Source organism: Catharus ustulatus, chromosome 2, assembly GCF_009819885.2.
Source record: "Catharus ustulatus isolate bCatUst1 chromosome 2, bCatUst1.pri.v2, whole genome shotgun sequence".
Lineage (NCBI taxonomy): Eukaryota > Metazoa > Chordata > Aves > Passeriformes > Turdidae > Catharus > Catharus ustulatus.
Genome location: NC_046222.1, coordinates 94,347,548 through 94,372,462, shown reverse-complemented (window position 1 = coordinate 94,372,462; position 24,915 = coordinate 94,347,548). Strand labels below are relative to the sequence as shown.

Sequence of the window (24,915 nt, the reverse complement as noted above, 5' to 3'; positions counted from 1 at the left end):
TGGCAGTGTTCAAGGCTAGGCTGGATGGGGCTTTGAGCAGTGGAAGGTGTCTCCCCTGCCCATGGCAGGGAAGTTGGAGCTGGATGTTTTTAAAAGGTCCTTCCTACACAAATCATTATGTGATTCCATCAATTAGCAGCACTTAAACAACACAGGCTGCTTTCCAATTCTCTTTCATTAACTACAGTTTGGGGGAAGATGTGACTTTCCTGAAGACCACCATAACTATCACACCCTCCTTTCTGCCCATAGCATCATCCTGGGTTCACTACCACCTTCCTGTGCCACAAGACATAAGCTCTTTTATCCCCCACACTTTATGTATCTTCTCAGAAACACAGCTTCCTTGCTCTTGCATCTCTTCTAACTAAATCCATTTACCAGCCTTTTCACTTGTGCTTAAGCCAGCTCTCTTCAATGAATGTAGATATAAAAATAGCAAAAGTGCTGCAAGGCACCTACGGCACGCGGTGCATTTCATAGGTTTCACTGCTTCCCCTCCTTCATTTTTAAAGCACTGTAAAAGGATTAAGCAGGCACTTTTATTTCTGAATATATGCATCAGTGTCAAGCAATTTCTACATTTAAGTCAATATATTCAGGTCCTTCTTGGCTAATCAAGTCTGACAGGCTTTTGTTTAAGAAAACTAAGATGTGAAGTACAATAATTCTGCTGCCTTGAGGATGCAAGAGACAGCACACTGCTGACTGGTTAATATAATATGCACATTTATCAACTCCAACAATATTGTGTTGACATTGTTAAGTGGATATATTTGCAGATCTCATGATGGCATCATTCTCACTACAAGGAAGACAGGCAAATTCATTGCTTCTTGAATTAATTCAGAAGTATTCAGCAATAATTATAAATAACTGAACTTAATATGAGGAAAAATAAGCTACAAATAATTAAGAGAGCCAGTTTCCCATGGCAGCACAAAATAAACAAAATCAATTGTCAAGAGATGAGATTTTTAATGAAACCTTGATTCAGATACCTAACACAGCACATCAGCAGATATTTATTACCCAGCAAAAGAACAGGGGAAAAAAAAAGGATTTAAGTCAGATTAAATGTGCTACTGTGTGCCAAAGTACGCCAGGAGATCAGGTTTTTCAACATCACTTCCACCTTCCCATGGACACTGTCTCAGCCTCTGCCAGGTGAGTGGGAAGGTACCTAGCACTGCAGGAGCCCGCACAAACACACTGCATGATCCCCTTATTCCCAGCCCCAGATGTAAAATAAAGGTTTCACTTCCTTTGCACGTGGTCTTTGAAACCTCAGCATCAAACCAGTGGTCGCTAATGAAGGGGAATTTATTTTCAGCAATCCAGGAAGAGAAAACCTACAGTGACAACCATCTCTGGGGTCCTAGTTCACATCTTGTCAAAGCAATGCCAAAGGTGATTAGTAGCAAGCTGGATTAACCCAACCTGGCTTCAGAGCTATAGCTGACTTTCTTGCATCCATCTGTTGGCACAAGGTTGCCTTCTGACTGGCTCTAGCAACCCATGAGGACACCAAAACCCTGATCACTGTGTTCCTTAGGCTTGCCCAAGGGACAGAAGGAGGACAGGGAAAACCATTAGTTAAAACCAATGTCATATTTCTGCATATAAAAAATTGCCTTCTCAATTTAGTTTGTGTAATTGTCAGATACTGTCATTTTTTGTCATGCACTACAAAAAAGGCCTGACATAAAACACTGTTGTCCAATAAACAGTAGGTAGAGATCTATATTCCTCAACTTATGGATGAATACCCGGATCGTCTTTAGTTTGGTATGGTATTACCAACTTTCTTGCACATGTCAGATGAAAAGTTTATTTCCAAGGAGTAAACTGTTAGCCAGAAAATAAGGCAAGAACTATTCAAAGAAATGTCAGACATGACACAACAGAATTTTGACAGAGTCCATACTGCCTCAAATTACTGCATTTCACAAATGCAAACTACACTAAAAATAATCCACAAAGAAAATACAGCGCAACACCCTGGCTCCTTATCTGGTTTTAGGGTGCAATAATGATGATCTCATAATGGAACCTGACATCTCCAAACTGGAACTCCATGCAGTAAAGCATTATTTACCAGGAGGGGGCAATGCAACTACACATGCAGTCCCTCTATATCAATGAATTCAGGTCCTTGTTCATACAGTGAAATGCTCAAGATAGATACAGATCCTTTAATTTTAAATTCCTAAAATATTATTACTGTGTCTCATATTCAGAAGAAGATTGATGATACCTATATTAATTATTTCTTTCACAAAGAATTAGGTAGCCTGGTATCAGCTTAGAAAGAGAATTGGCAAGATTAATAAAGAGATTTTTGCTTTGTCCACACTGGATATAAACCAGAAGTAGAACTTCTTACTCAGTACCAAGCTGCAAGCAATTCAAATTAAGTAGATAAGAATAAGCTCCCCTTCTGTGAAAGAAATAAAGCCCTGGCAAAAATTGCCTGCAGGTACACCTACATTAGCATCTTGGTTCAGATCAGGAGTGCTCTTTTGAAGTGAATCATCCAAACATCTCCACTTATCCAGTTTTGTTTCGTATTTTGAAGATGTCTTGGAGTGCCAACCACACCTTTTGGATGAAATTAAAAAGGCTGATGCACTCCAACCACAAGCAGGCACAGAGTCTAGACCTCAGCGAGTCTAAAGGAATTCCTCCTGTCTTTAAACACATGAAGTTTTCAGGTCCTCAGCACTTTAATTATTGTGCTTCATGATCTGCTTCTACAGGACTGTACTACTTGCCAGTGTAGCTATAACTACCACTTCAAAAACATCCATCTTAGGTTCTCATAACTAGGGACAGAGACACCATTTAGTGCAGCTATCCTGAACTGCAGAGGTCCACAGGGAATGGGATTCCACCATAGCCAATTCTGAATTTCCTCAGTCAGACTCAGTTTTGCAAAGCACAAATTCAAATGCCTTCTCATACCCAGCAGTTGTCTCCATGTGGCTAAACAGAATCACAGAATCACATTAAAACAGCCAGGAACAGCTCAGATTTCTTGTTTAAACTATCTAAACACCTACACAGTTGATAGTCTTTATATGTCTTTTAAATGAATGTTGGGGGTAGGACAAAATCCCCTTCCCGAAATTCTCAACTGATTTTCTGTAGTTTGACCGTATGTCATTTCCACCTCCTCAGTAACACACAAACTCCAAGGTTCCTGCAACAACAACTTTTAGAAGTCACCTATATGCCTTTTAAAAAGTAATCTTTTCTCTAATACTGCTGAGAATTACAGTTTTTGGCAGATGTCCTAAACACCGTTCCTGTTACAGTCTCGGTCAAAACTGTCTAGGCTCTGTGCCAGCATTGTAAGAACAAGCCCTCGATTTTAATTTAGGAAGTAGGGAGGGGGGGAAGTATATGCAACTTGTTCAGGAAGATTATCTAATGCATAAAATGCTACCAAAGAATATTAAATAGGTATATGCATACATACTTTACACAAGCAAAAATTACAAAAAAGTAAGTCTGGTAAAAATATCAACAAATTTATGAAGGCCCTGAGTTTCAATGGCTGACACTAATCTTGACTCCCATTACCAAGGGAGTCTTCATTGTTTACTGCCTTCATCAAAACAGAGGGGTGAGTTAAGGACAAAGTGACACCATTTAAATATTTTGGCCTTCAATTGTGTCACAACACTGATGTTTATCTAAATTTGTGTCTACCACCCTTCCCCCATCTGAAAGATCTTGTTTTGGCTGCTGTTTTGTTAAAAATCACTTGGGATCATACATTTTTCCAACACAAGATCCAATTAACTAAAGAGGGTTTTTTTGAAAGCTAAATGTGAGTCATTTTTTTAATGCACTCAATGAACAATATGCCACACCATTACCTGCAAAAAAGAAACTTTTGTAACTCACCATTCCTATTTATGCCTCCAAGGGAACCAGGGAGAGGTTACAGACCCATACAAGGTAAAAAGCTTTGATCTTACAAATTTTACATGTTTTACCATGCAACCTTAGTCAGTAATACAATCTATATTACATGCTGTCTTGTGGTTGTGGAAGCTGTCAGTTTTATTTTGGATTTTAAAAAGCAGGACTGATTAAACATAACTTTCAGGTAACTGCCTTTTCTTTCTACTTGCTCATTCAGTTGTAACTGCAACATCCCCAAAAAGTTGAACCCATACAGGGAAAAAATGGTGCATTGCTTTGTTTCTACTACTAGTAGCAGTAGTGCCTTTATTTTAAAAAGAAAATCCAGATTTTAAGAGTTGCACTGATTACTAAAGTTAAATGACCTAGATAATTTAATTGTAATCCTCTTCCTCAACAAAAAATACTGCCTGCAGAACCTTAGAGATTAAAGGGGCATTTAAAAGAAATCATTGACTCCTGTATTAAGAAAAATTTGAGTGGTTAAGCAGTAGCTCAACTTTTGTCCACCTTTGACAATATTGATATTTTATTTCATATTTATTTTTAGTATCTTTTTTTATTACTTACTCCCCCCACAAACAGTCTAAAAGCAGTTGGAAGTGCTATGAGGTTTATCTTGGCATTCTCTGAAGGGTAGGGAAGAAACAGAAGAGAAATGGGGTTTATATGCCTTCCCCTCATCCCTCCTTATGGATTCATGTGTGGCTGAATCTTAGCTACCAATCCCTCCTTATAGCAGCACTAAACTCATTTGCACTTTGGAAAAGAGGGATAAGGAGCATAATGTGACCTGGAAAGGTATTTGGAACTTTGTATTACTTGTTATGCAAACAGGTCACAGGATGCAAATCAACATTTGGTCCTGGTTGCATCCTCATTAAATGTTACCAGGATTTGGAAAACCAGACTGGGTGTAGTTTTTCCATCACAGTTAAGTGAAAGGTTGAAACAGACTCAAGCAAGAGGTCATTTAAGGACAACTGGAATTTGACCCTGCACTTCCTGAAGAGTCAAAGGATTGGTTTCACTTCAACTCTGTGTCATACCAAGCTCTGGCCTGAAGAGTTGTTTTGAAATCTTCCTACCTCTGAAGCTTACACTACATATTCCATCTCCATATATATATAAATATATGCACACGAGATCTTAGGAGGTGAAAAGTATGACAGAACAATATTGTCCATGGATATTCACTTCCTTTTATCTTCCAGTAGTGTACAGAAATTGCATACTTACTGTATCACAAAAGTATGATTTACCTATTTATAATTCCTGAAGAATTACAATTTTAACACCGGTCTACAAAACATATTTATGTTTGTACCTTTAAAGGCCCCTTCCAATCCAAATCATTCTATTATTTTATTATTTAGGTGGCTTTTAGTCATTAAGCAACTGTGCAGGAGAGAGTAATACATTAAAAAACAGGCTTCTATCTACCATGACTGAGAGCCAAACACAGATGTTTGAGAAAGTTTTAAAGGGAAATCTGAAAAATGTTATGGTCCTCAAAATGTACTCTTGAAAAACACACCTGGGAATAATTTATATCTCCTCTTCTCTACATCTACCTAAGCCTAGACAGAGACCAAGAAACAGCCTCTTCCCCAAAAAACAGCTTCCAAAAACCCAGTTCTGGCTCCTGTTGTCTTCATAAGAGCTGCTGGATATTGAAACATCTTGGAAGACATCTTATATTCAAGTAGCCAAGCATGGATTTAAGGACTTTGCTCTACATTTGCAGGTGGATTTTCACATGATGTTTTCTTCCCTGAGATATCCTGGGGCTACAAGGAATTCTTTTTAAATGGGTGCAGGAATGGGAAGCAAAAGCGGGAGAGAGGCTTCTGGCCCCCAAACTCCAGTCTCCTGTTTCTACCTCTTCTAGCCGCCTCCTCTGCTCCTTCTGCTGCTCAATGCGTTTCTGCCTCTCTGCCAGCAGCTGCCTCTTGTACTCCTCCTGCTCACGGAGCTGCTGCTCCTGCAGCAGCTGCTGCCTCCGAAGGGCCTCGGACCGTTCCTTGTTTTCCTGCTGCAGTCTCAGGAAATCACGTCGGAGGGTTGATTCTCCAGGCACATTGACAATGGAACTGCAACAAGAGGAAGTTAAAGCCTTCTGGATGATAAAGCCTGATGGGCCATTAAATACCTTTGCCAAAGCAGGGGAACATTAATAAAATATATCATGATGTTAAAGTTTAATCTCATTTCTTTCACAGCAAAGACACTGGATGTATGTCAACCACACGCTCTCAGTGGAAGGCGTGAAATGAGGTCAAGCAAAGTAAGGACGAATGCTAACATTGCAGAGACCCTGATCAATCATATTTGCCATAAATATCCCTCCATGCAGAGTTTGTTGGCTCTAAGCCACAGGAAGGGGAGCTTTCAAACCTTTAACTGTCACAGCATAGGTATTCAAACCCTATGAGTGGTTTGTGCGTCCACTTAATAAGAGAGAAATTTAGCATGCTGGTTTATAATCACAGACCTTTAGACTTGGCACAGACTGCCCAAAGCCACCCCAAAAACAATTATTACCTTGGTTCTCCTTCTTGTTCAGGCACTTCCTCCTCTTCTTCCTCACTTCCACTATATTCATATTCCGTCTCATCTAACAGGAAAGAAACAAAGGCCTGGATCGTACTTTAATTTTAGGGCAGTGGGGAGTTGCAGTAGCACCTCAGTAAACCAGCTTCTGTCCCCTTCAATAAGAAGATCTATCACAGACCCTAGAACTCATTCCATATGTATAAGCTCATCTTCCCAGCAGCACGGTGGTTTAGAGAAGACTTCCAGCAAATTCCCTGAACAACACCAGGTTTGACATGCAAGATAAGACACCTGGAGAACTTCAGCAACACCTGAATATGGAGAAAAGGCTGCCCAAAACCTTTGCTTCACAGCTCTTGTGATGGGTTATTTCCTGTGAGTCTGATTTATGGCATCATTCCAGGAAATAAACCTACCACAGACTAAAGAAGGGAAAGGCATATATGCCAATATCCTCCTAAATGATCCTGTTTAACGCTGGTATGGAAAAGTCAGTGGCCAACAAGTGAGTAAACTTAATCTATCAGAAAATACAGCACCAGAAATTGATACTTTCTCTGTAAAGGACAGAACAAAACAAAGCCTTCTGATAGTCAAACTATTAATTTAAAAAGAACTTTTTAAGGATTTAGGCTATAGGAGCTTCTCTTGGAGTGTGTATTTAGAATGCAAAGCAGGACAAAAATAGCATTTTTTACAAGTTGCAAAGACTTGACTTTCAGAAGCTGCATACCTTTCTCTCCTCTCTTCTTCCTGGTCCTGTCTATATGGTCCTTAAGCTGGATTCGGACTTGCCTTTCATTTGGCTGGTCACGTATAAAGGGATGTTTCAACAGTTGCTCTGTAGAAGGTCGCTGCATGTAATTCTTCACTAGGCAACCTTCTATAAAGCTGAAAAACTTTTTCGACCTGAGAAAGCAGGAAGGAAAAAAAACAAAACAAAGCAAAAGATGAGACGTAAAACTCAACTGAAACATTTTTTCTGTTCTTTTTCAAATTCATTTCCTCAAAGAGCACCATATCCCAGAGAACAGTACAAGTGCTGCCTGCAAGTGTACCTCCAAAACACATCTGAGCGTGTTCCAGCTGAGCACTGGGCTGGAGGGACACAGGGTGACATGAATGTACTTGGAGGACTCAGGCACAGCCTCACAGTAATGTGCCCTCTTTCAGAGGCGTAATTGCTCTGAAAGTCAGGATCCATGAGTGAGGTAAATCATGTAAACCCAGCCTGACTGCTTCTGGATCAGAGCTGGATAGAATCCAGCCTGCTTGGAGCAGAGGCAGGGCAGTTCTGGTGTGCCTCCACCTACCCATGCTACAGACAGCCATACCCAAAGTCAGGAGAACTGTGTCTGCCATTCTCCTGACACAAGCAGCTTTTGCATGCACCTGGGATCACAGAGTTAGATCTGCCAGAATTAAATTATTTTAGATTATTTTTTAACCTTAAGAGTCACATACAAAAACGTTTTTATAGAACAATAGGTGGATATTGGTCAGTGTTGTCTGTTCAACACAGGCACTTTGGGTCAAATTCTCCCTGACACAATTTAAGGGCATGAACTAAACTAAACCACTCCTGCACACAGCATAAAGTGACAGGGCAAGGGAGTTAGCTAAGATGCAGCACCACCTTCCAAAATTTGCACTTTGTTTCAACCCTTGAAAGAGGATCTCTCCAGAAAGAAGTCACCAAGCAAGCCACCTGCCAAAATCCAGTAGCGGAAATACTCAGAACTGCAGTGAGGCACTGGAACAGGTTGCCCAGAGAAGTTGTGGATGCCCCATCTCTGGAAGCATTCAAGGCCAGGCTGGATGGTTTTCTGAGCTACCTGAACTAGTGGATAGCATCACTGTCTATGGCAGGGTTTGGAACTAGATGCTCTTCAAGATCCCTTCCAACCCAAGGCATTCTATGATGATTCTACAACTTTGTCATCATTTGGTCTATCTTCTCATAACCTGCCACTGAGCACACTATCAAAACAGTTGAGTGACAGCAGCACTGCCTTGGGTCAGAGCTGCTTTTTAATTAATAGGTGTTTTCAACCTGCTCCAGTGCTTGGAGAGCAAACATCCTCACTACATGGTTAAGAGTAAAAACAATTATTTCCATCCATCAGTTCACTTCCCCACTGCAATAAAAAAAGGCTGAATTCAACATAACTTGGTTGTTCAGATTTTTCTATTCCTCACACTTTGAATGTTATTATTTCACATAAAAAGGTTAATGAAAGGCTAATGCAAATGGTGTATATGCATCTCTATTCCCTTAATACATGCAGAAGGCAAGTAAGAGAGAGCAATGCCTTGACAGGCATTATACAGTATACAAGTGCATAAATAAGTCAATCCAGGTAAAGACCAAGCTCAGCAAGCAAGCCAAGTTTATACTATGTTGATATTGAATACACAGTCAAATCACTTCATCATTTTGACAGGATCACAGCATCCCATGATCACATTCAATCTATAAGAAACCTCTTTCTAGGGAGTATTTTTGTTTCATATGTGCCAGTTGTAACCAGTAACTGGGAGGAAATCCTCTGATACTAATGGATTCTTCTCAGCTGGCAAGAAGCAGGCACTCAATTCCAACCATTTACAATAATTATAGTAAAAGCCTTCATTAGTTTTAATAGCTCCTTTCTATTTAGCAACTAGAACACCATAGTACTGTTTTGTTTCTGTGTTATGATACATCTGAGAAAACATACTGCATATTGAGAGTGCTGCAGGAGTTTATATTTTAAAACACGGATTCATTTGTCACCTTAATACAGATGCTGCTCTACCAAAAAAAACCCAAAAAAATCAACAAACCTTGGTATTTATTTTCACACAATTTGAGATAGAATTTCTCTGGGACAAACAGAACTAAATAATGCACACATTTTGTTTCATGCTCTGATTCAGAGGCACAAAAGATAACAAGAGATTTTGCTAACTCAAATTGCTTACAATTCTGTGGGAGGGGTAACAAAACAGTATGCAAGATGAGAAAACTTCGTGCTACATAAGAATACAAGCAAGATATAATTAATACATACCATTTCTTGGATTTTAACCGTGGGGGAGGGTTCCTGGGTATCAGAAAGAGTGCCCTCATGGGGTGCATGTCACAAAGTGCTGAAGGGAAGAAAACAAAACCACACAGAGACATACAGACACTGGTTTAGTTCCTCTGTGTCTATGCCATGAGCTTCCACAACCACCCCCACCATCCCAAACATCCATGCAGCAGGTGCAGACAGCAACATAGCTAAATGGAATTAGGCCAAAATGACAACAATTCCATAGCTCAATAGGCCAATGGCAGCCCCAAAAGAGAAAGAGATTGAAGCATGGATCAGCCTCTAGAATCAACCAAGGTGGGAACATCTGAGCATGGCCCTCCTCCAGCCCCAAGTCATCTGACTTACTTTCCAGACAATAAACTACTAGGAGATGATGATGGTGGAAGGGAACAATGAGAGTTACTGTTTCATACAGTCTTCCCTCCACCTGCCCTTCTCTCCCATTATGGAAGGTGCTTCATTTTTACTCTCCAGACCCGGTATTTTCTTTACTTCAAGGCATGACAGTTTTGAAGCCTGGGAGGGTTTGTATCACACTAAAAGATTGCCTGCAGAACTGAAATGCAAATCCGTAACTTTTGTCCGAAGAAATCCTGTTTGTTTCAGTGGACATTTAGTGGGAATCCAGGATCAGTGTTGGACAGCTTTCCCTCCTGTTCCATAGCAAAGCAACATGGCAGAGCCAACACAGGGAAACAAGGGAGCATGGAGAGAGGCAGCCCAAGAAAGGTCTCTAGGAGTGATGTTTTAACCATCTTCCTATGTTTAATCTCTTACACCCTCAGTCTCCACCTGAGTGATCACTGCAGGATGAGGTGACATTTACCACACAAGAGAAATTCAGGAGACATAGACTGATGTGAAGAGAATTCTAGTTTCAAAAATAAGGGGCCACAATCTTGGCAAAGAAGCCCCTCAGATGCCTATGGGTCCCTGCAGACCACCAAACGCAGAGATGGACTCTTCAGCTGCTAGTGGAAGAGGAGGCAGGGCCCATGTACCAGAGGACAAGAGCTGTTCAGCATTTACAGAGGATCTCTGCTTACTTCTAAAATGCCACTCTTGTCCTTTTACACAAAGAGGGGCCAAGCTCTGCTTTGGTTTAGAAATGAACAAAATATTATTGTCCAATTCTAGGCTTACAAAACCCAAAGCTTTTTAATTGAAAGCCATAGAGGCAACCCAATGTGCTGAACAAAAAAGGAGGTGGTTTACTTAAAATACAGTGTTGGCTGAAGTGTCCTGGGAGCAGCTCTCACTTGGACATTCATGCAGTTAGGAAGGAAAAAGGAAACACCTCAAAACTATCAGGCCTTCTAAAACATGAATCAACACATGACCACTGTGATTTGATTTTTGAATCTGACATTAAAATCAGTAAGGACAACAAAATCAGGCAGCAGCTACAATGAAATGACCAATTTTTAGTTGGAAAACATCAGTACTTTATTTCAACGTGATTATTTCAAAGACATTTCAAGATGGGCTGTGTTGTGGTGGTAGATTTTCATGTGCAAAAAAATTAACTTGCTCTTAGGTACCTTAGGCTCTTATTTTTTAAATACAGAGCTCCAGTTGATGGTGAGGGTAAGTATACTTGAAAGATTCATAAGGACTTTCATTAAAATTATCATTAAAAGTCAAAACACGATGCCTAACTTATTTTCTTTTCAAAGGTTTCTGTCCTCCTCACACATCTGCTCTTTGCCTTTATATTCTGAAAGAACTATGTGAAAGGAAAAGAACCTATTAAAAAGTTGTGCATTTTTGGTTTCCAGGTTTTCCTCTTAAATCCACACTAACTAATAATGATCCCTGCTTGAGAATACCTAAGTTCAGTGCTTTGTCCTGAAGAAGGATTTACAGTGTAAGCCATGTCACTGCTAAGGAAGATTAACACCACCCACTGATGAGTGGAAACAAAAGGAGAAGCAATGTTAGCCTTATCCAGACTGACAGAAAGCCAACACAGAAATAGCTGCTACAAATGCTTTTTTCATTAAGATCTGTTTCCTAAAGGCCTCACTGACCCTCTTCCCAGCTGAGGTTTCAGTATTCCAGGCCAGTCCACAGACAAAGTGGGACACAACTCCAAAACACAATATACTACCCATAGGAAGGAAGTTAGACACTCGATTAGCTTCCAAATATTCCTACTATAGAAATTAAATAACTGCAATCTGCACTGTAGTGTTCAAACACAACCCTATCTTTATCAAAAGCATTGCTATTTATGGGATTTTATATTTATAGAGCAGGCAAAACCAAAGAGAACAGAAATAACATAGGGATACTTTCAGAAACCTCAAAACTAGGTTCAGATTACAACCAGCATGGCCCAAGTGTGTGTTTCAGCTTTAAGGAGCCCACTGGAGAAGCACAGGTTTCACTTACGGGGAGCTCCTTCTGCCATCTCTATGGCTGTAATGCCGCATGACCAAAGGTCACTCTGCAGAAAAAGAGACACACCAGATGTTAGTAGGTGCATTCACCCATTCACACAGTAAGAGATTACTATTTAGAGAGGCCCTGTAGGTGAGGTTGAAACCAAATACCAGAGCTATTTAAATAATACAAGCCTCTGTTATCTTGTAACTATACCATAAAATCCTGCTTTTCCCATAATACAGATGTACACGCAGAAACACACGTATTCTTACTGAGTGAGTAAACAAACCTTTCCAATAGCACATAAAAATATATTCACATTATGACAATGGGAAATACACTTGCCAGAAATCTAAGCCTATGAAACAACAGAATTTTCAATATTCCCTTGTCAACAAAGAACTGAGCAACGGCATTCCCACACTGTGCAGAGATGCAGCTATAAAAGCAAAAGCTCAGCTCAAATTCAAAGTGGCCAGACTTGTCGAAAACTACAAGAAAGGGTCTTCAGTTATGTAAACAAACAAGTAAGAACAAAAGGAAAATACAGGCCCACTGAAAGGAGAGGTGAATTAGTCACCACTGAAAAGGCAGAGGTTCCCAAAACTTACACCTCTGTCTTTACCACAGACTCCCAAAATTTACACCTCTGTCTTTACCACAAGCATTACTTAGAGCCAAAGCCAACATTTCTCCCCTAACATCTCAGCTTTGCTTAAAACACTACAGAACAAGAGTCCTTCAGTGGCAGTCTTTCAGGGTACTACCTCTGGCCAGCATCTCTAACTTGGGACAGACCAAACAAGAGCCAGGAAGATCAAACACAGGGAAGAGATGGAGGAGTTCTGGCAAGGAACCAACTTCAGAGACTGACACAGCTTAATGGACAAAATATTGGAGGTGACTGCTGTGAAAGAGAGCTGTTCTTGAGCACATCAGTCTTCATTTCTGGTCATAATTGTGATTTTTTTCAAAATTACTTAGAACTAATGAGCAAATAAGCTCTTCATGCACTACAAGCAGAGAAGCATTTCTAAAGACTGTATTTTCAGATCCAGCAAAGCACTCTTCCCTTGGTCAAATGCAGCCATTTCAGCTGAATTGTACATGCTGATGATCTTACAGAATCTCACAGAATCTTTCAAACACTAATTTTTTGTGAGTGACCACCTTACAAACTCCACCAGGAAAAATAAGCAGGTGTTTTCAGAGGCCAGAGGAGTTATTTTTCACATCACCACTGCATTAACAAATATTGCAGGGAGGTTTTTTTCTGCTGTATTAAATAATTTAATAGCAAACCTTCCTTACTAATAACAACAACTCTATCTGGAAAGATATAAAACATTAGGTTTAGTACAATGAAATGCTGAATGTAAAAAGCAATTAAATTGAGAAATAGGATCAATCTGATAAATCTTAGTCAAAAGATACAAAAACACCAATTCAAATAATACAGGTCTTTTACAAAGATTTAGACACACACAGATGTACTGATAGCTAACACTATCAGTCTCAGCAAAGTGACATAATTGATATTCAGCTCTATAATTCATTGTAAGGCCTTAATCCTTGGCTTTCTGATATCCTTGTTACCCTTGGTTAAAGCTGGAACAATGCATTAGTCTAAGTAAAGATTTCTTTAAAAGCATATTTTTATATTTTTTCTTTCCCTGTTAAAGCTGAGAGGAACTTTCAAGATTACAGTATGTTTTCACTAGATATATTTAACTTTAAATACATATACCTAGTATTCTTAAGGGTAGTGCAAATACCATCAAGCCAATTATGGTTTTGCACTACTTAAATCCTTGGTTTGCAGCAAGCTATGTAAAGAATGATCTTTGTTACGAAATGTTGTGATGGATAAATTTTTATCCAAAAAATCATGTATATGTATCCTGAAATCAGAAATAAAGTTTTAAGAGTTCTTTCTGTACTTCACTGGCTCTCCATACAGTGGTTCTATTTAAGGCAACACCTGAAATGTATTGTTCTGGGTTACCACAATAACTGGGACATAGTGTAACACAATTTAACCTACAACCATTATACAATTGAGAACACAAGCATTTCCAGGTAAATTCTTTTTAGCCTTCTCTGAGCACCTACAGCACTCTGAAGTCCTCTATTTACATCTTAAAGCTATTATAATACAAGCAACAGAAACTGTTAAAGGTCACAATTTGACCTTACCTTGTACTTTGGTAATAAGAATGTAACTACACAAAATAGTTATTATGCCTGCAAAGCGTAAGAAGTCTCAAAAACTGCCATAGTTCACGGACACTTATATTGCACGTGTATGTTTGGGGTTTTTTCTTTGAACAGGACTCTTACTCTGTAATCATATGTAGCATCTGGATTCTCATCACAGGCAATAACTTCTGGAGCCATCCAGTATGGAGTCCCAATGAAAGTGTTTCTCCTGCCAACTGTCCTGTCCAGCTGAGCGCTCACGCCAAAATCCACTGTGGGTGGGAAAAGAGTAAAATGAAATAAGAGGGGGAAAATAACACAATGATTACTTTTGCAAAGTGATTTGAAAGCAAAGCTCTGAAGATGTCCCACGTGGGAGGACCATGCTGAAGAGAAACAAGAGGATTAATCCGGAGGCAAGTGAGCCCTCATGGTTCACACACAATGTGCCTGGGCACAAGTGTCAAGGGACAAAGCAGCATACAATCACCTCCCCTGTACCTCTCACTGGTCTGCCTGGACTGAAGGGAGAGCACAGCTGTAGAAGTACTGCCTGGGAGGCTGAGAAAAGGCTATTTATTTCCTTCCCACATGGTGAAACCAAGCACCTTTGCCTATAAAAAAACAGCCACTTCCCAAAGGTACCTCTCATGCTACGGGAAAATTGCAGGCATAAACACATCCCTTTCAGCTCACCTCTTTTTCTGCTCTAAAATTGGACAGCAAAAATAATCTGTTGTTCAGCAAGCTGCTCTCTGCTTTAATGCATAGAGCAGAAACATCAATGAGAGCAAAAGATGAGGATTATTCAGGAAGTGCTAACTTGGAGCACACATGCACACAGGCTGTGAAAGAGATGCCCATTTCATTATAAAGCAATTACATTACAAAGGTGTTTTCTGCCTTTCATTTCGCCCTGCTCACAACCACAGGGCTGTATGTCCTTCTCTACCAGTAACTGCATCTGCCCTTAGAGGGCTGTATCAGCTTCACTGCATCCACCATCTGAGTGACACTGACAAACTGGTGTAGACAAGCTCAGTGGAAGCAATGGTTTGGAAGCTACCGTGCTCCATTTTGGACAAAAGCAAGGAAAGCTCTCCCGAGAGCTTCCTCCTCCAGCAGCCGGGACAACTTCCCATGCCTCATGCTGCAGGAAGGTGTAATGCAAACCAGAAGGGATGTGGGCTGGGTGGGAGGGCTTCAGCATGGCTCTATATTTAACAAAAAAAAGGTGGTGAGTGTAGCGTGATGCAAACACAGAAGGCTGACATGTGCACTAACTGAAAGAGACAAATTAGAGAGGAAATCAAAAAAGAGTATGTCCACTTGGCAGGAGAGAAGAGGCCAGGGATGAGCACGATTTTCAGCAGGCATGCCAGAGCTGGAACTGTGTTTTGAATTCAATGCCACACTCCCTTGAGAGTGCTGTCCAGATCATATTTTTGTGTCCAGAACCTGAACAGCAGGTGCTATTTTAATTAAAACCAAATACAAGAGAGACTCCTGTCACTTCCCAAGTCCAGAATAGTGAATCAGAACAGACTCAAGTTACACACAGCTCAGTGGGGAAAACAAAATGATCCCTGCACTGATTCTGGCATGAAAACCAACATCTTCTAACCAAATTCAACTACAAACTGTGCTCTGTCCTCTCCAAGCAGGAGAAAATACATGCAGGCTGTCAATCCACATGGAACCACTGACAGAGTACTCATGCAATAAAACATGTTCTAGGGCTCTCAAAGGATGAAATTAATTTGGGAACAGCATAAAACTAAAGGCTGGAAAAACGAGGAAGTGGACATTTGCACCTACTTACCAAGTTTCACTTCTGCATTCTCTGTTAACAACACATTTTGCCCTTTGATATCCCTGTGAATCACATGATGGGCATGAAGATGTGCCAACCCCTGCATTAAGGAGAAGAGAGGAAGGAGAGGATGTTCAGAGTCAGGCTCTTGACTCAGCAACAGACTACCCATACCCAGCAGCCCCAAAGGTCACAGCACTGTGCCTCGACCTCTTGCAACCGGGTGCAATGGGACCTGGAGCACACCACCCCTACAGCTTTTGGTGATGGAGCAGAGACACAGGCCTCAGATTATGCACACACATACCTAACCATAGCCCAACATCTGCACTGTGCAAACACCTCCCAGCTGTCCTGTGAAGAAAGCTCAGCTCCCACAAAGTCTCTGTGCAATTACATTCTAAATGACATCAGTGTCAGTGTATGCCACTAACTTCTCACATGTACAGGGTCACACTTAGAATTTAGCAGGGAAGGGAGGTGGAAGGAGAAAGGAGGCAGCATCCACGTGTCTATATGCACCCCTGAGAAGGAGGTGGGGGTGATGGACTGACAGTCATGTTTGAGGGCAAGGGAGGACAGATGACAAAGACATGCTGTACTGCAAAACTGCAGTTCTCTTCTCTAGCCTCCATAAACATGAAGCCAGATAATTGTACCTCAGGAAAAAAAATGCAAAGGGAAAAAAAAAAGCATAAGGGTTATACTTTCCAAAGGAAACAAAACCTCCTGGCATACGGTGCTTTTTGTTGAGACAGCACCTGGATACATGCCCCAAAGCATTAGCCATGTGGAGGGAGGGCTGAGAAAGACATATGTTGCATTTTACTCTCTAATGTAATTGGGAGAACAACAGGCAACCCTCTTAGCAACTGCCTGTATTTTGGGCTCTCCTCAGTTTTCTGCTTGGAAAATTGTAGTCTCCAGTGGGATCATCTTGCCTGTTCGTGTTGCCCTCACAGTCTTCTAATGTTTTGTGAAAAACAAAGAAATAGAACCTTTACAGCTGCAAGAGGTTAAGAGAGTAGTGGTTGCTGTAGAGAAGTATTTCTTAACACATGTTCTTCATTAACTGATCATTTACCAGTTTGCCTACATAACCATTGGGCTGTTTTCCTTTTTTAAAGCAGTTAACGAGTGTGACAAAAAACATCATCCACAGCTTCTCTTCCACACATCACAAGCAAATCAAGTGAACAGCTGATGTCCCTGAGATCCTTCACTGACTGCTAATGCTAAGTGTGGTCTTACTTTTCACAGGAATGAAGGCTTTTCCACAGCTTCACACAGGATATTTTTTAAAGTCTGCTGCTACTCCAACCCAGCCCGAGAGATAATCGTCTGTTCTCTCCAAGAGTACCATTTAACCTTACTGAAAAAACACATTTGGGGTTGCAAAGGGCTGGGAGGAGACAGAGTGGTGCATCTCCACTTTCCTGCAGTCCCCAGACCTTTCCAACCACACAAGGATCCACTGGGTCAACCTTCACCCGTGTCTCCATCTACACCAATCTTTGGCACTTTAGCTCCTTTTAACTTTGTGTTACATGACCAGGGTTTGAAACATCTCATTGCAATGTGAGTTTAGCATTCCTTTTTTCCAGATATTCCAGTTCCCCATGGTCAGTAATTAATGTTCCTTTTGCAAATCGCTCACTGGAATGAGAAAATAGTTTTCCCTATCTTTTTTCTGAGGTAAATCATTTCTTCCGCTTCTCAGCAAGTGTTTGACTGCTTTATCTAAGGAGGATCTAGTATGAATGCAACATAGCATGGAATACCTCCAAGCCCACATGTCTCTCAAGCCAAGGCTAAGGTAGTCCTGCAGAAGTTAGTTTTCCTCATATTAAAGCATGCTAACCCTTTGTTTTGAAATATAACTTCTTCCTTGTAAACAACTTAAAATGTGCCAGTAAAACACCAGCAGCTGAATTGTCCTCTAGCATTTGAAATTAAAGCAAGAGACCAGAACTGTGTGTCTTCCTCCATCCTCATCTTTAAAACAGCCAAGGCAGAGCAAATGTGTAACACAGACAACAGCAACATTGATTTATGCAAGAGCCAGTGCTCATTTCCTTTAACATAAAGCCCTTCAGAACTTCATTTATGACTAAGCACTTGAACAAACATACTGTGTAGTGCTTTGGGTAGGAGACAATTTCTTTTACAAAGAAGCACGAGGAAAACCATCCCAGATTTACTTAGTGAAGCAAAACAAATGCCAATTCAAAAAGCACTTAAACTGTACCAACTGGAAATTAAATATTAAGAGTAATTAGTTAAAGTTTCAATTTTAGAACAACTGGTAAGCTGCAGCCCTCTTCCTGAAAAACTTCTGCAGCACTGCCTGCGAGCACTGCACAGAGCACAGCCACACGTGACAGAGCTGCTCGCTCTAGACAGACTGCAGAGATAACACAAGATGAGAGCACAGCACAGAAGGCCGGACTGCTGGCCTGAGCCAACAGCTCTTCCTCCATGGACTTGATTAGGAGGAGAAAAAGGCAGCTGCAAGCATATTCAGAAAAGCCCATTCTATACGCTATTGTGCTACAACACTGTTTCAGCCTCAGGTCTTATGGACACTGTTTCACAGTTTCTGTAGTAGGTAAGGTCACTGGCTCATCTACTGACTTCTCATGACTAGAAATTGCAATTTTCTGCAAGACTTCTGCTACAAAACAGTACAACTCACACCAAGTTAAATGATGTGGAGCAGACATCTATCTGCTCCTACGCACTCTCCAAGTGATGACATGGCTAATGGGATTGATCAGAAACAGCTTCTTGCAGAACCTCAAGCTAGGCTACATCTCAGTAAGACTGTTTCTGTGTGGGGCAGACTCTTTTCCTTACCCGGAGAATCTCTCTGGAGATATATGCTATCCAGTCTTCTTTCAGGGTATTCCCTTTTGTGTTCTTCACAAGGTCTGTGATAGAGCCAGCTCCACAAAACTCCATAACAAGCTGCAAAACAAATACCAGTGTCCAACCAACATTAAATACAGATCTCAGCTGTTTAGCAAAGCAAATAATCAGGTTACAGCATTGATTTGAGAAGCTCTTATGAAGCAGAGAATATATTTTACATTTCTGCCTGGAAAATGGATTCAACCAAAAGTCTTCAATGTGTGTCAGACATATATGGAATATGTCTCACATTAGTTACCACATTTTCAAGGACTGATTTAATCACTGTAATTTAATCCTGGGAATCTGGATTTGCTCAGCTATGCAAAATGCATTAGCAGTACGAGCACATCCAATGCTAAAGGAATCAGGCTGATCACATCACTGCAACACTTTTTATCCTTTAACTTCCATTTATTTATGGAAGCACAAGCACTCTGCCATTTCAACCCCAAACTTCATTCCTCTAGAGGGTGTAGATGAGGTGGGATAAAAAGTGTACAATCTCAAGTGCAGCTTTCTTTTTACAGTCACATATTCTTAGTGCTCAGCTCAGCTGCCCTGTTCCTATGAAACATGTTACTATCCATCTGGCAAACGGGAACAAAAGTTAAAGAACAAATCCACAGCTTATAGCAAATCTTGGTTCAGACATCCCCTTAAGGACATGTGATTACCCTCTGTGATTCACTTATCTAACAGTTCAGGCAAGCACCAAACTCCTTTAGTTTGTTTTCCCATAAAGTGGTATTTCTCTCATCATCAATCTATATCCAATAGGGAAAGACTTAGAAGCCCGTTTGAAAAACATCTGCTTACCCACAGTTGGTCATCATGTCCTGGAGGACTTTTCTTAATGAAAGCACCATAATAAGTTGCGATATTTCTATGATGAGAATATTTCTTAAGCATATTAATCTCCAGTTTGATTTCTTCTTCTTCATCCTTTGGAAAAAAAATAAAACAAACCCCCATATGTTTAATACACCACATGCATTATTGATTTATTCTTCACCTTCACACAAGTAGATTTTTTCTAAAACCCAATTTATACCAACATCGTGTTCAGTAAACCCCTCTGACGTTCATGTCATTAAAATCCTGTCTATTGAGATGGTCTAAAACAAGTCCTTCTCAAGTTTTCAGTAGCGCAAAAAAACAAATAAAAGATGCAATGGATTTGATCCAGTGATGGAACATGACAGAATCTGTTTCAAAAGCCCTATGCTTGTAATACCTTTAGCAAATCCATAGCTGGCAGGCTGAGAATTTATGACAGAGGAATAGTATTTTCATCTTCCTCATTTTTTCTCCTTTAATTTTGGAAATTTCAACCAGTTCTATTTAAATGCCAGACAGCGGCTTTGTGAAACCCGCTACCAAAGCAGATTCCCATCTTGATGGCAGCATGGGACTAGCACAGGAAAACAGAGGTGGAGATCAGGAATTCCCCTTATTGCAAGAAAAAGGCATTTGCCTCGTGCACAAGCTTCCTTCTCCTCCTCCATCTGCCTCTGTGGAGGAAGAGCAAGTGCATCAGGAAGAACGGGCGAGGAGCCCAGGCAGTAAACAGGATGCTGAGACACAAAGGCAGAGGAAGGATTTCCCCTGGCTCCCCACTCTTCAGCAAGGTGCCAAGCAAAGAGCAGCTCAGGTGAAGGGAGGTCACCGCTGCCAAGAGCTGAAATGGGTAACATAATGAAACCACTCCTTAAAACACCCACAGCCTGCTTTTGAAGTGATGGTAGGACATGTTGCATGGAAGGATCCACACACGCTTTGAGGCGTTGTCTGAGCAGGCAGCCAGCAGATACAGAAGGAGCAGACACCAACCCAGCCCTAACTCTCTCTTCCCATACCTAGACAGCAGGAGTCTTCTTCAAGCACCTACCAAGGCAACAAATTAAAAGGCAGATGGATATCCCCTTCTGCTCCACAATTTTATACCCACAGATATCCAAGCAGAAAAACATCCACCTTAAATTGATTCCAGGAAGAACCCAAAACTTCTTCTTCCTATGGTTGCTGGCTGATGGGAATGGTAGCACATATTCTGATTATCCTGTGATGTCAAAGCTGATTATATGATAAAATTTTAAGCCTTTAACTTCCTTGCAATTTGTACCAGGCTAGCAATCAAATATCCTATTCATGACACAGGCAGATGTTAATACTAGCTGCCTGTTAACTGTTTATACACACCGGTACACCAGGCTTGAATAAAAGAGGCCACTCTCTGCTACAAAGCTAACAACTATCTCAAATACTCTAACAGTGGGATGCAATGCTTACTCGTAAATTATTATGACAGAATTCCCAAAATGCATCAGGGATAAACTATTCTTATATCTTCTCAGAATGCATCTTTGAACTAAAATGCTGTGTATTTCTGGAACACTGAACAAAATAGTAAAAGAATCTTGTAAATCAAAGTTCCCAGTGAACAGCAGCCCTGGGAGAAAGCATTGTCAGAAAAGCTTTTTGAGCTAAAAGCTAACTTGGTGCTTCCTCAGCTGCTTCTGTTGTCCTTGCTGTTGAATGATTTTTTTATTTATTCAGACTATATGCAAAAAGAAAAAAAAGAGAGGAGGAATACATGCTTATATTACACCAAACCTCTGAACTGTGCATTTAGGCAAAAAAAATATTAACAGGAGTATTGTTAAACTTGATGCTTTGGGACTTAATTGCTGGTAGGTTAATATGTATAATTGGATTCATCTGCTGTTTTGAACTGACTTTTTAGATAAAAATTACTTCCTACCCTCAGCACATGAACACAATAGATTTTATAATACAATGGGCAGGATATCCTAAAGGTTGTTTGTGTTTATTTATTGTAACAGCAGCCAAAATGACAATACTTAAACAGAATCTATTTCTGAAAAATAAAATAATAAAAATCCCAGCCCCCTCCCCGCCAAAATAAAAAATCCTGAAGAATAAACAGCAAAAAAGGGACACACAGAGCCAGCAGACTGAGTCTGTCACAGCACCTGCTCAAAGGCCTGCAGCAGCATCTCCCCAAATATTTCCCTGAACTACCGCTAACAATGGTCCTACATTCACATTTCAGCTGCCTTTGAGCACTTGTCCACAACATAAATAGCACCTCACCTACGGTTCAATCCAGTACAAAATTCAGTCTGCAATAAGTGGATTCAGTAATTTTTGCCAGGCTTTGGAAAACTCCACTTACTTAGTGTGGATCAATAACTCCCTGGCAATGAGTCCTGAAGACTTTGTGGCAACAGGAGCTATTATGAGGATTAATCAGCACAGAAAAGGCTGAAGCACCAGTGTGGTACAGCAAATTGGTGGAAGACTTTTAAAAAAGGAAATTAAAAAAAACCAAGTTGGCCAGACCAAAACTGTTCTGTTCCAAATTCAGAAGCTTTTTTTTTTTTCCAGGGTACAGGTCATTTCATCCCAATGTGGACATCTGAAAGAGGCCAAACAATGAGCACCCTACCGGTGTTTACTTCTCCCCACTAACTACAAAAGGAGGGTGAGGTCATCAGCCAAGATGCAGACACCAATCTTGCAGATGTCTTGCATCAGGGTGAGATGAATCCCACCCAAAAATCTCACGGGATAAGGCCATTTCCGCACAGATCTCCTTATGGACACACGTGCTTCAGGGAGGGCAGGCATCCTGCAGGGATCTCCTGAGGAGACCGAGGTGTTTCAGCAGCCGTCCTGGGATTTGGACATGTGAGCCAGCCTCGGAGAAGGAAGGTCTGTCACCTCCCTCCAGACAACACATGCACTGCACCACCACCACTAACAGCCCCTCCATTTGCAGAGGCAAGGGTATCACAAAAGCAGAAAATTAAAACTGAGTGAGGCAAGAGACTGTCACTCTCATAAAGTAATACAAAAGTACATCCTTTTTTCTTGAAGGAGAGAGGCAGCTGGTGAGCCCTTCCTAGTGATTTTATGCAGCTGGCATCAATTACCACTTTAAGCCATTATCTGTGAATACAAACTCCCATTGAAACCCTCTTTGTCTTCCCCCTGATCGAGCTGGTGGAAGTGTTTTATACTTATACATTCGCTGTCTGTTTGTGACAGCACGTCTGATTACCAGTAATTTTTGCAGTAAGCTATACTTTTGCAAGACCCACGTTGTTAAATCAAGCTTGGAGCAGCTTTCCTCTCCCTTTTCATGTGTTTCCCTTCAGAGACTAAATGGACGTGCCAGCATCCCCAGGGGTTTCTAACTACAACACCCTTTTACCAAAATAATCTTGCCTGTAAGATTAAAACCTGCATATGACTCCCACACAGAAATCCACCTATGTACATTCAGATAATTTCTAACCATTTGAATTAGCACACTAAAAATAAACCCAGGTGTGTTACCTCTCAGCCTACCACCCAGCAGCACCTGATCAGCTTGCTTACTGCTCCTCCACAAAGCTCAACATCCCTTGTTCTTCCATTTATCATTGCACACTAAATACCAGTGTGGGTTTTTATGCATGCAGATGGAAAATCAATGACTTGTTGTTTTTATATTACTTCAGCATTTACAAAATTGTGATGATTTAAGTAGCTGAAGATTTAAGTAGCTGACCATAGTTGTCACTGGAGAAATTAGCAGTCAAAAAATGCTACTAGTGCAGATCCATGTAAGGAAGATTATCAGCTGTTTTCCAAAGGTAACACACCACCCCTGCATCATTACTGAAGGAAAATGCTGCTTGTTTACACAAATTTTTAGAAGATAGGAATTCTGAAGCACTTTGCTTGACATTTTTGAGGGATGGAAAAGAAGAGAACTAAGCTCTAGAAGTGTCAGAATCAGGGAGGACATAACCAAAGGAAAAGAAAAATCACTTCAAGTCTTTCCCAAATATCATTGTCTAGATGCCTCAGGAGACCAAGCACAACAGCCCTGACCTGTTCCAGCACTAAAACTGGTATGAGACCCCTAAGAGAAACTCTCTCCGAGAAACACACTGGAGGAGTAAGGGGGAAATAACACTGTTTCCCAAGCTCTATAGCATAATGGAATTATTTCAGGAGCTGAATTTTAAAATTTAAAAACTCCAAACCTCTTAAAGATAGAGCAAAGACATGTCTCAGGGCATGTAAGTGGTGACTTTCTATCCAAACTCCCGCACCTGCAAGATCTGTCTGACCACTGCTCTTGGCTGGATATTTATTCTGCCAGTTCGAGGAACAGAAACTCAGGACTGTTTCCAAAGGTTTTATTTACCCTAATAAGATGAGGGGAAATGTGAATGAGAAAACACAGTTCAGCAAGACAATGTTCTGTGATAAAGGAGAGAGCAAGTTTACTTATCCTACCAGATGATTTATACGCTGCTATAAATCTAAAGTGTGAAGCAGAATACAAATTGGTCCTTTCAGTAACTTTGCTTTCTGATTTAAGAAATAAGACTGTGACAAATCTCTGCTCTCCCTGCACAAATGGCATCCCTGTACAAATTTTAAGCTACAATCAAGGGGTTTTTAGAATTAATATCGCTACCAAAGTGGAAAGTCGAACACCAGCAAAACAGGATGGAGTGAGGGAAGCCTTCAAATCCCCTTTCCTCTGCTTTCCCAGTACTGCTCACAAAGCTTTGCCTGACAAAACCCCATGGCGCTGCCCTGCCTGGAGAATGGCAGCTGGCAACACTCTGCCTGGGGTTTCAGAGTAAGTTGAGTTCTAGAGCTCCAGTGATAGCTTCTGGAATTTTGGAATCTTGAGATCATGGCAGAGTTGGGAGCTGTGTAAAGCAGCAGGCAGCAGCCTCAGCCCAGCACTGGGAGTAAAAAGGCACTGCAAATCCATGAACCCCCAGAGCACTGAAGAGGAAATCAGTTTGCCTTCACAGGCATCACAATGATAACAACTTTCCCTTTCTTTTATCATCTCCCCCTGACACACTAATTGAAGAAAAACAGAAGTCCAAAAGAAACCCTGTTTATTTTCCTTTCTGCTTCCTCTCACTTTACATTTCTGCCTTCCACTCACATTTAAAAAAAAAAAGTCCTAAAAGACACCAAAGCCACAAACAAAAA

The 24,915-nt window shown here is 40.8% G+C and overlaps 1 protein-coding gene across 8 annotated transcripts in view; it reads right to left on the bottom strand.

The window, feature by feature from the left end:
- Positions 1-24,915, bottom strand: part of MAP4K4 (mitogen-activated protein kinase kinase kinase kinase 4) — a 163,764-nt gene that overhangs the window by 38,142 nt on the left and 100,707 nt on the right. For all 8 annotated transcript variants that reach the window (XM_033051120.2, XM_033051119.2, XM_033051121.2 and 5 more), the window contains exons 4-12: positions 19,699-19,824; positions 18,826-18,936; positions 15,979-16,069; positions 14,298-14,428; positions 11,964-12,018; positions 9,543-9,621; positions 7,223-7,398; positions 6,478-6,550; positions 5,816-6,026 (exon numbers count right to left, since the gene is read on the bottom strand). In XM_033051120.2, the coding sequence (XP_032907011.1) occupies positions 5,816-6,026; positions 6,478-6,550; positions 7,223-7,398; positions 9,543-9,621; positions 11,964-12,018; positions 14,298-14,428; positions 15,979-16,069; positions 18,826-18,936; positions 19,699-19,824 (1,053 nt within the window). The remainder of the gene's footprint in view (positions 1-5,815; positions 6,027-6,477; positions 6,551-7,222; positions 7,399-9,542; positions 9,622-11,963; positions 12,019-14,297; positions 14,429-15,978; positions 16,070-18,825; positions 18,937-19,698; positions 19,825-24,915) is intronic.